The sequence below is a fragment of the Haliotis rubra genome, unplaced genomic scaffold, assembly GCF_003918875.1.
Source record: "Haliotis rubra isolate DU_JTF1 unplaced genomic scaffold, ASM391887v1 Scf784, whole genome shotgun sequence".
NCBI classification, from domain to species: domain Eukaryota; kingdom Metazoa; phylum Mollusca; class Gastropoda; order Lepetellida; family Haliotidae; genus Haliotis; species Haliotis rubra.
Window position 1 is genome coordinate 292,312 of NW_025767506.1, and position 13,877 is coordinate 306,188.

The 13,877-nt window shown below is 38.7% G+C and overlaps 1 protein-coding gene across 1 annotated transcript in view; it reads right to left on the reverse strand.

Annotated features, from left to right (window-relative positions):
• The window catches only part of LOC124261008 (nectin-3-like), a 38,599-nt gene extending 28,286 nt beyond the window's left edge, over positions 1 to 10,313 (reverse strand). The window contains exon 1 of the mRNA XM_046695328.1: positions 10,123 to 10,313. Coding sequence (XP_046551284.1) covers positions 10,123 to 10,180 — 58 coding nt within the window. The 5' untranslated portion in view covers positions 10,181 to 10,313. The remainder of the gene's footprint in view (positions 1 to 10,122) is intronic.
• Between the last annotated feature and the right edge of the window lie 3,564 nt (positions 10,314 to 13,877).

Here is a 13,877-nt window from a genome sequence, read left to right on the forward strand (position 1 = left end):
GCGCACACTGGGACCAGCAGGCTTAACATGTTTAATATCCATAACAGAATATAATCCTTCAGTTCCTTGAGTTCACTAGGCTATGTTCTGAAGATTACATGAAAAAGACAAAGGCCTCTTTAAAGCACTCATGGCTTATTGTGGTCGGTCTCCTTTGTGGCTTATGGTGGTAGTTCCTTGGAACTTTATAAGCAGCTTCTTTCATTCACCAGTTTCAGTAGAAACTTTTAGGAATTTTTAACATTCGAAAAACACCTCAAAAGTCCTTCCTTCCAACATTATTACACAATGTTTAATCTGTACTACACTGAAAACAAAGCCGAACAGTTATGTCCAAGCCAGTATCTTGTCTATTGCTGATTCATCATGAATAGCTTGAAGACCAACATTAATGATGTCAGGGTCCAGCTCACTTATTCTTAACGGTTTCCAGTTTCAATCAACTATGGTTTCTCTGAACCTTTATTTATTCTTGCTAAATCCATTCTCCTTTTAGCAAACCAAGAAAGCTGCAAGGACCCTCCAGTATTTAACTTTCCCTCTCAGTTCCGCAGAAATTAACATTTCCAATCTCCGATAAAATCCCCTGTGTTTACTTTGAAATAAGATTGTTGCGAAACAAAACCCGAGCGACTCTCTAATTCCTCCAAACAATGACATCAAGGGAGAAGAGATGTTGACATAATTTACTTCATCAACTGACAGCTAATGAAGAAATTCTCTCGGACTCTTCCGCAAGAGATGTCCTTAACACCTACACAAGCATAACAATGGGCCGAGGAGGTCGCACGAAGATAGGGTTTCAAAGAAACCAGCCTTCTCCCAATACATTTGTGTGTAACCTATTGCCGTACTCTGCTATCTAAACTTGCAAATGTCAGGTGGGCAAGTAACTGCTTCCACTTTGTGCCTGGTCCCTCACAACAACCAGATGGGGACCTAACGGAGCCAGGCCTCCCTACGCCTCTGTACGCCTTTGTACTTTAAGTAAGCAGCTGAATCAGCTTCTACAAGTTTTACAATCCAGAGTGTATTTATATATACTGGGAGGGATTTAATATTTGGTGTACGTCTCTTGACCGGGTTTGACTAGGATTACAGAAATCAGTCAGATAACATCTCTTGTGTTAGAACAGAGCATATACAATCTGGGTGTTTATAGCTTCAGAAACAAGCATGAAGAATGCAGAGAGTTACATGGTAGGATTTGTTAGTATTCATTAGGATTCCCCAGAATTAACAGATTTCAAGCATGGAGACAAACCGTCTCTTGATCACAATATCACTATCAGCATCATTGGAGTGAGCGAGTGAGTTTAGTTTTACGCCGAACTCCGCAATATCTCAGCTATATGGCGGCGGTCTGTAAATAATCGAGTCTGGACCAGACAATCCAGTGATCAACATCATGAGCATCGATCTGCACGATTGGGAACCTATGACGTGTCAACCAAGTCAGCAAAACTGACCACCCGATCCCGTTAGTCGCCTCTTACGACAAGCATAGTCGCCTTTTATGGCAAGCACATGGGTTGCTGAAGACCTATTCTATCCCGGATCTTCACGGGTCCAGCATCATTGGAGTCATGACACAACTTAATTTCCTTGCATAACTTTAAACACAATAGGTGCAGGTGTTAAATTCTAAATGTTACACCGAAATGTTTTGAACAACTGATCAATATGTAATCCTGCACTGAATTACCTACCATTCTTTGATTTATCTTGCACAAGTGAATGATGCTTTAACTACTGAATAAATGTCTGTCCATCTGAGCCTTAGAATATATTCCCAGAACCCTTTGCCACAGATTGTTTCACTATTAAGACATATTCCAGTTTTGGGACGATCAAAAAATGTCACATGGGATTTATGCTTGTCTAAAATAGACACACATCAAGACTGGTCACCAAATGAACAAATTGCAAAAATGAAAAAAATAACAAAGTGTGGGGTTACTGTTGTAATAATGAGTTCATATACAACACAATAAACTCCAGGAAGTATTGATCCTACCAGAATATATTGGGCCAACTGTTGCCATGCGGCTTGGAATAGAAAATCTATGGCATGAAATGTATTCACTTGTAAATAACAGGAACAATACATCACATGTACCCACTGGAATGTATTCAGGAAACACGACTTTATAAGAGGATTATAAGAGGATTAATTGCATACAGGACAGTCTCCCCTCCAAGGACAGTGAGTGAGTGAGTGAGTGAGTTTAGTTTTATGCAGTCAATTAAGTTGACAGTAGTGTGGTCACTGGTCATTGTTGTGATTACTTAACACTATCATCTAAGTCAAAACGTCAAATAATTTGTTATTGTTTCGCTGAATAATACACCAACTGCTCACTTGATAATGTGTGTTTGTTATCCAGTAATCGTGCAGCCCAACAAAGTATCTGTCTTAATCATTCAAACAGTGAGTGAGTTTAGTTTTACACCACACTCAGCAATATTCCAGCTATATGGTGGTGGTCTGTAAATAATTGAGTCTGGACCAGACAATCCAGTGATCAACAGCATAAGCATGGAACTGCGCAATTGGGAACCAATGACATGTGTCAACCAAGCCAAAAATAAATATTGTAAGTTACCATGACTCCCATTTTTAAAAGTCTGATCTCCAGGCTCTTTTTCATTATATTTTTTTTATTATTATGAACTGTTTTTATTTCTGTAAAATATGTTCATTTCAGAGACTAGTTGTTAGTCTACCCTTCCGCCAACATGTAACTGTCTGAATCAAGTTCCTGGAGAAATCTGCATGTCATGACCACCATCACTACCAACACTGAGCCCTGGGCGTCACATTACACAGGCCATCAGCCAGATATCTACATCCAGTGTTACATTACACACCTCCCAACCCCAAGAGTGTTCAAACACAAGGCCAGGTAAATAGCATCTCTGTTTCCAGGACAAAATGGTTGCCGAGACTAAAGTTGGGATAGATATCATACTGATCGGACTGCAATGAATACAAAGTCCAAGACACAATAATCATGATACGCATAAATCACTATCTGACCCACACCACGTCTGATAAACAATTACATGCCCTTGTTCAAATTGGGTGCCCAGTGTATAGTCTCCATATTCTACGAGTGAGTGAGTGAGTGAGTGAGTGAGTGAGTGAGTGAGTGAGTGAGTGAGTGAGTGAGTGAGTGAGTGAGTGAGTGAGTGAGTGAGTGAGTGAGTGAGTGAGTGAGTGAGTGAGTGAGTGAGTGAGTGAGTGAGTGAGTGAGTTGGGTTTTACGCTGCTCTTGGTAATATTCCAGCAATATCACGGCTGGGGACACCAGAAATGGGCTTCACACATTGTACCCATGTGGGGAATCAAACCCGGGCCTTCGGCTTGACAAGCAAACACTTGAACCACTGGGCTAACATTCCCACCCACCCTTATATTCTTTAAGAATGGATTGATGGATTGTACATATATTGGCTGAATTGACATTTAATCTCAGAAATGTACTCGTCTTCAACTTTTCTGCAAAACAAATCCCAGAACAACCCTAGAGCAGAGGCAATCTGGAATTGCCAAATCATTCATGACTTGAGTAGGAGTCCTATTAAATTTATTCGGCAGTGTCTTGTTTTCTAGGTTTATCTGGAAACAAACATAAAAAATGGTTGTTTGGCAAATCAAATGTCATGAAATTACTTGTATCTTCTGTCTATCTTCATCATCTCCAACATGTCAATCATGTTATTTTTTGGTCAAAAATATCATCATCACTACCATTCCATGTGATATGTTGTCAAGCAATGTTTCCATGTCCTTCACTGAATAAAAAGCAAGAACATGACTGAGACCCCAGTCTCATGTAACATCAGATGTGTCGGAAGTGGCAGGGATTGGCTGAAACACAGGTTACTCTTTGTCGAGTAACGTTACACGCCAAGAAGCATTTCAGTTAAAATTCAATTTAAACAGGAGTCTGATCTGATTACATTATGCAGGTCCGCCAGTCGGATGGTCTCCGGCTTTATTGTGCTTCAAACACAAGAGGCACCACGCGCTTGGAATGATGAATTCCAAACTAATAAAGATTTAAATGAGAATTTGACACTTTGTGAGTTCATCCAAGTAGAATTCTGGTTTTATTTGATGCAGATCCACAATGAGGTAATGAAATTAGAACTTTCTGCTGTAATGAAACAAGTCCTGGTGATTATGGTAAGCTGGAGATAATCAGGATAATCCTGCCGCTTCTTTTAATGAGCTGCCCGGAAATACCTGGCAGGGCTGGGACTAACGACTTCCTGTAGCAAGGAGTGAGTGAGTCAGGATGGTTTTACGCCACTTCTCAATATTCCAGCAATATCACTGCGGAGGACACCAGAAATGGGCTTCACACATTGTACCCATGTGGGGAATCAAACCCAAGTCTTCAGCGTGATGAGCGGATGCTATAACCACTAGACTACCCCACCGTCCCTTACTGGCTTCAGAAGCAACATGTCCTTCATTTGATCGTGCAAAGTTCGCTCCAGGTTCACTAGTCCTCACAGGCCATTCAATATTGATGGCAGTTGACGTTTGACTTCTATTGCAATAGCTCTATTGCTACCCAGGATCCTAAAGGGTCATTAAAACTCAAATTATTGTCATTTTCATGCTGTACAACAAACCTGGTTTAGAAATAAATTCTATTTCATGATACCCAAAAATGATCTGCTACAAGAAACCCTTTCACAGCAATGTGGTTCCACAAGGAAACGCCACTTTTGTTATTTTCTTAATTCTATGCATCCAAAATTCTTGAACTCTCTTCAATAGGAGCTGTGACATCTTCGACAAAATTACATTATGACTTTCAGGTAGTAAGTACTGTCAACACTGTTCAGTGTCTCTGGAGAAAACTGCATTACTAAACATGACTAAGGCGATTTATAAGATCTGTTAGTGAATCCTCTATATTGTGAAACCATTGTTACCACGCCCATGGGAGGTTTATAAACACAGTGACGGACGAACATGTCTCCACTCCCGACAATGCTCATTGTCCTGGCCTTAGTGATATATTGGCTGTGAGCGCCATCAGAGCAATAAATCACATCCAGACTTATCTCCTGTCCCCGTGCAGCGTGCAGTTTCAATTAGGCATGTCTGTGAAACATGCCTACAGCCTCACAGCTCAACCAGGCACATCACAACATCAGACCTGGGGTAATGGTTCGTTGCAGACTGCCAGGATATCCTTGTCGACATGAGTAATACAGATTAACAAGATTTCCACAAGACTCACTTATTGCTAAAAAAAACAGTTCATGATTTTGAAAGATATTTTCAACCCAAATATGTTTTTTCAGGATTATTTTTAAACACACATGTTTATGAATAAGTTATTATTTCTGTATGTGGAACTCATCAGAATGTCATGGTGTTAATCTAATATTGACATATTGCTGCATGCCATCGCTTCTTCCAGTCTTGCTGAACTGAAGATAATATCTCATACAAGCAACACTGTGAGTGTGAGTTCATGAACCGACTTATTGATTGTTCAGTGTAAATTCTAACAGAAAATATATCCCAATTAACATCAGATTAATAACACAAAATAATAAAAGAGAGTATTTTAAAAAAACAGGTTAAAAGGTGAACGGATGGCCTATTTAGTTCTAGTAAATCAAATACCTAACAGTCTTTCAACAACTCAAAATTACCACCGGAAGATGAATATGTAATGAATGTTTACAATGAGCTTTAAGAATGAAACAGATCATTCAGTTTTAAAATCATATACTTTGACCTGGTTTAACAACAAGAATTTCAGTTGACCATGTGATGAAACAATGCAAGGCACCTTAAATTAGTGCAGTAAGTAACAGCGTTTGTCTATCAACGTGATCAAACAATGCAAGGCACCTTAAATTAGTGCAGTAAGTAACAGCGTTTGTCTATCAACGTGATCAAACAATGCAAGGCACCTTATATTAGTGCAGTAAGTAACAGCGTTTGTCTATCAACGTGATCAAACAATGCAAGGCACCTTAAATTAGTGCAGTAAGTAACAGCGTTTGTCTATCAACGTGATCAAACAATGCAAGGCACCTTATATTAGTGCAGTAACAGCGTTTGTCTATCAACATGATCAAACAATGCAAGGCACCTTATAGCAGTTCAGTAAGTAGCAGCGTTTGTCTATCAACGTGATCAAACTAGTTAATCATAACGACACATTTCAACCAAATTTGATACGAATACATAATCTTCTTGATAAATACTGCATTTTCAGAGTATTTGACACACTTCTGTTTATGTTGATATAACAGTTCACCTGCACCATATGCAAAATAAACATCTTCAGCGCTTTATAACCTTATAATTATTGACAGCATTTTAAAAGTTGGAAAGATATGTGTTGAATGTTGACCTTTATTTTCAATTCTGAAGATCATCATGATTATCTGGAAGTCAAGATAATGTGTAAAACTCATGTTTTAGTTACAACGGCTTAGGTTTGATTCCTTAGCCTGGAGTGAATATTGTAGCTTTGATTGTAATCAGCCTTAATTTCACACTCAATCTGTAAGTATAACCCAAGTTCATCCCTTCTTTTTACGTAAAAACACATAGAAAGATTCCATTGCAATTTGCAGAGTATACTATCATGTCGTCAATAAGTTGTGCAATTCTATTATTACCATAGTTACCATGGTTACTAGGGGTGACTATTGCGACAGCAACAGTCTACTGCAACATACTATTGTGATAGCGACAGACTATTGCGACCAACTATTGCAATAGTTTTTTCTCTCCTTGAATTGTCTCATTTAAATTTAATTCCCAAATGAATGTATAGTTTATATTAAATATAAACAAGATGAAGTTTTTCTCTTACTAACTGACAAGAAACTTGAAACCCAGATCAAGTAAACAGTTAAAACATAAACACATACAATCGATGTATCAATAGTTTTTCGTTTATACCATCAATTAATTGATGTCGGAGACTCAACATTGCAATCAATCGATAGTTCGATGCATCATTACAGTTCTTATAGTCACCTACATGATCTAAATTCAATATATTTCATTCCCATTCAGTATGAATTCAAGCACAACTTGGGTAATACAAACAGTGTGGGGCGTCAAATGAGTGTGTAGGGAGAAAGGGGCGAGGTTTAGAACAGTAGCTTCAGTAAGTAACTTGCAAATATTGTGTCTACAAGCCTACAGGTGTGAGATCTGATACAACCTGTTTTTTAGCACCTGGAAAGTGACAGGTCACTTTACCTGTCTGAGAGTGGCTTAGATTCCCCGTGTGATGTTTGAGAGTCAACACACTACACAGGTACAATCACACCTACCTTGGCCAGTCTTTGTACAACTCGTTACAGGTGTGACAATGATAAGTTTCTCATGGTGAAAATTAAAAAGTTTGACATGCCTTCATTTGCAACACACACACTGCCTATTGAAACAAGGGATCACATTGTCTACAAGTATTTTCATTAACTGCATATTTAGAGGAAGATCTGCTTTATTCATCTTGAATGCTGTGGTGTGCCAACTGGCAAACAATTACTGAAGGCGACTTTATCCAAAAAGAAAAATATCTCTGAATGAGTTGTTTTGGGACTATGCAGGGCTCGATTTAAGAGATGTTAACCTACTTGCACCAGGTGCAACCTAAGATAAAAACCTAGTTGCACCAGCCAAATTCCAGTTGCACTGCTTTTATTGCAATATGTAATGTAAGAAATATGGTATTGAATTATTTAGATGGTAAAAAGTTGCACCAGGTGCAAGTTCCTAATAGCTAGATTGCAGAATCAGTGCAAGTAAAAGTACTTTGAAATGTTTCAATAATTTATCCTTATACAGTAAAAAAACAGTTTCTGAAATTCAGGATTTAACCATGAATCAAAAGCAGTTTATTTCAATGAGTTAAGTTTTAGTTCCTACAGAAAAGTTTGAAATTGCTTGTTTCAGGCATTTACTGAAAACTTTATGCAGTTCAGGCAAATAGTGAAACAGACAATTAAACCAAGCGGTCAAACTTACTATACTTTTACTATCTTAGCCCTACATTAGGTTTGTCAAACAAATGCAAGAGAATATATTACATGAATCCAAATCAAGTCTAGAGAGATATCACATGGTCTCAGCTCCAGAAATGAAGCATTGATCTGGGACCCATTTGAATTGTGCTTTTATATATACATATTTACACAAAATACAGGTATATTAGTGGGACTTAATGTCTGTCTGCCCTATAAGTAGCATGAAAATGTTTCTTTCAAATCAGTATGTGCAAGATTTGATGATGTTACCAGGGTCAAAAAGACACTTCATAAAACATCTCTGTCAAGAGCCAGGTCTCTTTGAAGCAGAAACGAGAGCCATCACTGTACATTTTCATTTCTTCAATCAAACATATTTACACATGTTCTGTTCCATTTTACACCATGTTTTACGAGTCTCTCCTCTTTGACTTTAATTGCTGATGTGAAATGTGACTCTCTTATCAGCCCAGCGAACCCTTCCCCTCGGATTTTACACCCATAAGTTTCACTTACGAGCTTCAGTTTTAATCCCCAAGGGCCTCAAAGTTAATGACTAATAAAATTCTCTAATCCTTCCCATGAACCTCGTGCTCCTGAAGCTGACAGAGCCCAGTTTGATTTATGTGGAGTTTCAAGTCCACTGTCAACTCTGCTATTTAGAATTGTTTCAAAGTCTAGAACGCTGCTGGTTGCTGGGTCATGCCTGGTTTATCACTGAATGCCCACAGCATGCCAAGCTGTGAGTAAAAAGGATTAGAACTGACTCAACCCGTAAGATGTTGCGAAATGCCTAGAATAAATCAAACTGTTACCGTTGGATTTTTTAAATGAAAACTTGTTTACAGTTGTTTAGATGCATCCCAAACATTTTTAACATGTAGGACTGAAATCAATTTTGAACAATAGAGTGAAGTGTTTCTGAAAATTTAATGAATCTAATAAAGGTTGTGTATATCTGCACTCAATATGTATATATGTTCCAGAATTACTGCATTTAAGTTACATCAAATCATAGGTTTTCGGGCACCTGTTTTGAGCCCTGTAACGAGGGGTGTTGTGCCATGCAGTCATTGTAAATTCTTGACTTACGGCTTGAGTTTAGGATGAAGTTAGTGAAATGTTTTACAGTCGTTCATGTGATTAGAAAGATAACAGTGAATGTTTCTTGATACTACGATTTGCTATGTTCATGAGTTTTAAAACGGAGACTAATTTAGTTACATTTGTTATTTTTATTTAGTTAATCATTTGTATATATGGTTTGAAGTATTTTCAAATTTGAAAAAAAAAATAATTAAAAATAAAATGTATATTCAATTAATTACAAAAGTCCCGTTTTTTTTCTTCGTATCATATATATTTTAAGCAGTCTTATGTAATTTGAATGACTAAACATCACCGATCTAGCTGATGGCTAGTCAGTGAAATGTACGATTACCACGGAAACATATTGTACACAAACACGAAATCTACCGAAAAAATACTTCCAATGCGTTTGTGAATAGACAAATAGTTCATTAATGATACATTCTGACTGAATCATCGGAAATCCTGAAATGACCACTCCCAGTTCTGAATAAGCTTGTGTGGACATTCAGCAAGATAGCACACCTGTCTTTTCACCTGAAAGGTTATTACACGAATATACAGTAGACATGTCACCTCTCCCGAAGCAAGTACGGTTGTGCTAAGAGTCGTAGGTTGTAAACTTACATATCTAAACTGACTAGACCCGTATCAACAATACCACACCTGAAGTAGGGTGCAGCTATGACGGCTGTGGACATATCTTTTTGAAGTTGACAACCCGTGTGTGACCCAGCGTACGGGTCAAATTGCTTTCAGACAAATCGGTGCAGTCAAACAAATATTCAAAGAAAGCACCTAAAACATTCTCGGTAAATTTCATTACATGCACACGCAATAACAGAGCGAGAATGAACTTTCTTAAACTCTTTCAAATCTACTTATTCATTGCTGGATCGTGTCCCACTTAAGCTATTGTTGGGCGTCCCATGTAGATATTCAAATCAAAAACACACACAGCACGGCAACCTGTTTCAGCGAGTCGCCAAACGTCACATTACTTACCTATTATAAGAAGGAAAATTGAAAATAATCCAACTGTATGTTGTGGTATCCGTTCCATGATTGTCGAAGGTTTTGCTAGTAATTTCCACACACAAACGACACGCAGATGCGGTCCACGGCGAGCTCCGATAGTAAAACAAGCTCTTTGGCTTCACGTATCCGCCATGAGTCATTTACTCCCAGAATGCTTTGCGGTGACCTACTTTCTCCTCAGCCCACCTGTAATCAACAACTGTCCGACAATGTATTCCTGGTAGAATACTGAATGTGGAGCATTTATCAACATCGCACACAATACTGCACCATGTTACGCCACCTTATCTGATTAACGTTTGTTTGTTTCAAACGACTGCTTTTTCAAACTTAAATACCTGTCATTTGTTTTTTTGACAGGGGGCAGTTTACGCGTCACAATAGTTGGAAAATGACCTGTGTTTCAGCAGAAAGCCAGTAGTAAAACAGACACGGTTGACACAACATGTCGCCTGATGTTTTGCTGGTAGTGTCAAAATATTGACTGACACGTTTTGGAAACATACAATGAATGCTGAATTTGTCTTTGGTGACGCGTTCGATTTTAAATACATTTCTTTTAGGCTAACGTTTATTGCTTTGTGTGAACCTCGCTCGATTATTAACTCCTGTTATGTTGATACAGATGCATGTTACATAACCACACGATATAGTTTTTCAATTTTTAAAAATATATATCTTATCTATAAGAATATTAACTACATAATGAAGTAGTCATGATTTTGCCATCGATATTATGTACAAATAATTTTTCAAATATTGTTATGGGTATACTGTCATACTTCCTTAATTTCAATAATTGTGAACAATTTTGGATTATCACAGGGAATTAACAATTTATAAAATAGATCAGTATGATCACATCGTGGCGGGTGTACAATCGTTTTCACTTCCTTCCTGGTACATTTCACAAAGGCTAAATATACAACAAAACTTGGATGGGCAATTGTCCATTATTATAACAAGGAACGAACAACGAAACCAGGAAAAGCTCGTCTAATCTCATCACAATTTAACTGAAATTTCCATATGAGATGCAATTAATGTCCGTGACAGTTATAACTTGATATCGTAATTGCATGTTGTACCACATAGTTTTGTTTGAAGACTTTTTATTGCTTCAGACATTGGCGTTCAGTTACGTCGTTACAGAATAATGAGTGCGTGCAGTTTTGCGCCGCAGTCAGCAATACCCTAGCAATACGTAGATTTTGTGAATCCACAAGGCGTTCGTGGCGTTACGAATCATTGTACTTACAGGTTGACGAATGGCATAGTCTCCGAATGCTTTGGGGGAGTCAGTGAGTTTAGTTTTACTCCGCTTATATTCCAGCAATATTACAGCGGGCGACACCAGAAATGGGCTTCACACATTTTGCCGATGTGGGGAATCGAACCCGGGCTTTCGGCGTGACGAGCGAACACTTTAACTACGCTACATCACGCTAGATTTATGCACCATTTGTCTTGTATTCATTGTACGCATTCAGCTTAAAACAGCGCAAGCCTTAGAATTTAGTAGTTAGTGAACAACGAAGAGAAAACATATCTATTTACTTGTTCCATGCATAATGTATATCCTTCTTACACATTTACATATATATTGTATTGTGATACAGAAGTAAATGAACTGAACGCTGTTAATATAGTACTTTAATCAAACGGTCAAGCCAACGACCAGTGTCCATTTAGCGTGTCACACGACGAGGCCCACAGGAAGGGCATAGGTGTATATAGTATAGAGGCCTCTACACTGCTGGTGTCCTCTGGGTCAGTTATTTAATGTTGTTTCAAAGTCATAAGCATTTTTTTCAAATGTGTTTGAATATGTTGTCTTCCGTCACCTATGCTCCATCTCTATATCATATCCAATCAATAACCGGAAGGTTGCAGGTTCGACCCCCGACCGCGTCCTACCAAAAGACGTTAAAATATGGTACTTGTTGGTCCCTGCCTGGCCCATCGGCATTAATGGGTACAACAAGGACTTGTCGGCTCGGAGTCAGTATAATGTGTCTGAGTGGGGTATTCATGCTTCACTGCGGCATGGCATCTCAGTGAGCTAGCACTATAAAACCAGCTTCAGTCTGGGCTAGTACAAGCAGCCGCACATACACATACACACGCATGCACGTCGTCATGTGAGCGAAATATTCTCAAGCACGACGTTAAACCCAATTTCACCTCACCTCACCTCCCATCAATAACAGAGTAATTAGAAAGTACCAACGAGGACAAATAATACCACACCGAGTGTAGGACATTTCCCCATCAGGATAATTCCCCACTAGGACAATTCCCAATCTTGACATTTCCCCACACCTGTACTTTCTCCAAGATAAAATGAGATTTACAATAATGTATAGATGGATTCGCCATTCCAAGTAAATTCCCAATTAAACAGAGTGAACTGATGAAAAATGAGCTCATTATATGATTTTATATATTTAGCTATATTAATACAAAATCTCAGCTTGTGTGTGTTCATTATTTGTGATGGGTGTGGGGAATTGTCCTACTGATTACAAAACAGGTGTGGGGAATTTTCCTAGAGGGGAATTGTCCTGATGAGGAATAGTCCCTACACCTACCACACCAGCATCGCACTTATTGATCCATTCTTTTCTTATGAGCCATTTGGGTTTGAAGAGGTGATCAATTCTGACCCGGAATTCCTACGAGATCCAAGACTGAAAAGTTTCCTAAGTTTGCCGACAAGTTCATTATATCTGTCAGCCCATCGTCCAAACAGTCCGTTCATCTGTATTGTGACATGTATATGACGTACATCGTCAGTAGCATTGTCTATTTCAAGATAACCGTGAAGACCCGGGTTAGAATTGGTCGTCGTAAAAGGGGACTAACATGATCGGCAGGTCAGACTAGCTGCCCAAATTGTATAGACCGTTTCTCATGCTGTTGATCACTGGATTGTCTGGTCCAGATTAGATTATTTACAGACCGCCGCTATATATCTGGAATATTGCTGAGTGCGGCGCAAAAGAAACCCACTCACTCACTCAACGTGATACATAACCATTCGTTACCTTTCAACAACGCTTTTATTCATGCAAATATGAGATCGGGTAATACTGTTTCTCTCGATAGTATTCTCTGCATGATAATTAACCCCTGTTGTTGATAAACTCCACAGTCGATCCCACAGTTGTGGTAATTAACTGATATATCGTTTTACTACGTAAACAAGTCCTATGAAAGGGCCCACGACTAAACCCGGAACAAGACCGCCGCGAGCTATAGCACCAGTTCATACCACGTGGACCTGGAAATGTAAATACACGATTGACACGCGATGCTAATTTCACAGTCAAACTTGTCAATATACACGGTAATGTTGTTTCAGAGACGGCGTGGGTATGAGAATGTATATCGCTTATATATACAACTTGTCCTATTGCCGGTTTGAATGAAATGTGCACGCGATATACAACTTGCACGTATGACTTGTAACGCTGTTCTTAGTGCAATATGCATGACGACTGGTGTATATAGACTGCTATCGACATGGCCGGAGGTGTATATATGTATAACTGTCTGTGTTTAGGTGAGATAAACAAGAGTGGAGTGTGTTATTCATCGAGTTCAGTTTTCCTTTTCTGGTCCAACGCAGTTTCAGATGCGAGTAGCCCTCTGTTTAAACTGTTTGCTCTTTAGCTGCGATATTTTTGGCTCATCTGTTCAGAAAATACTGGAAAAATAAC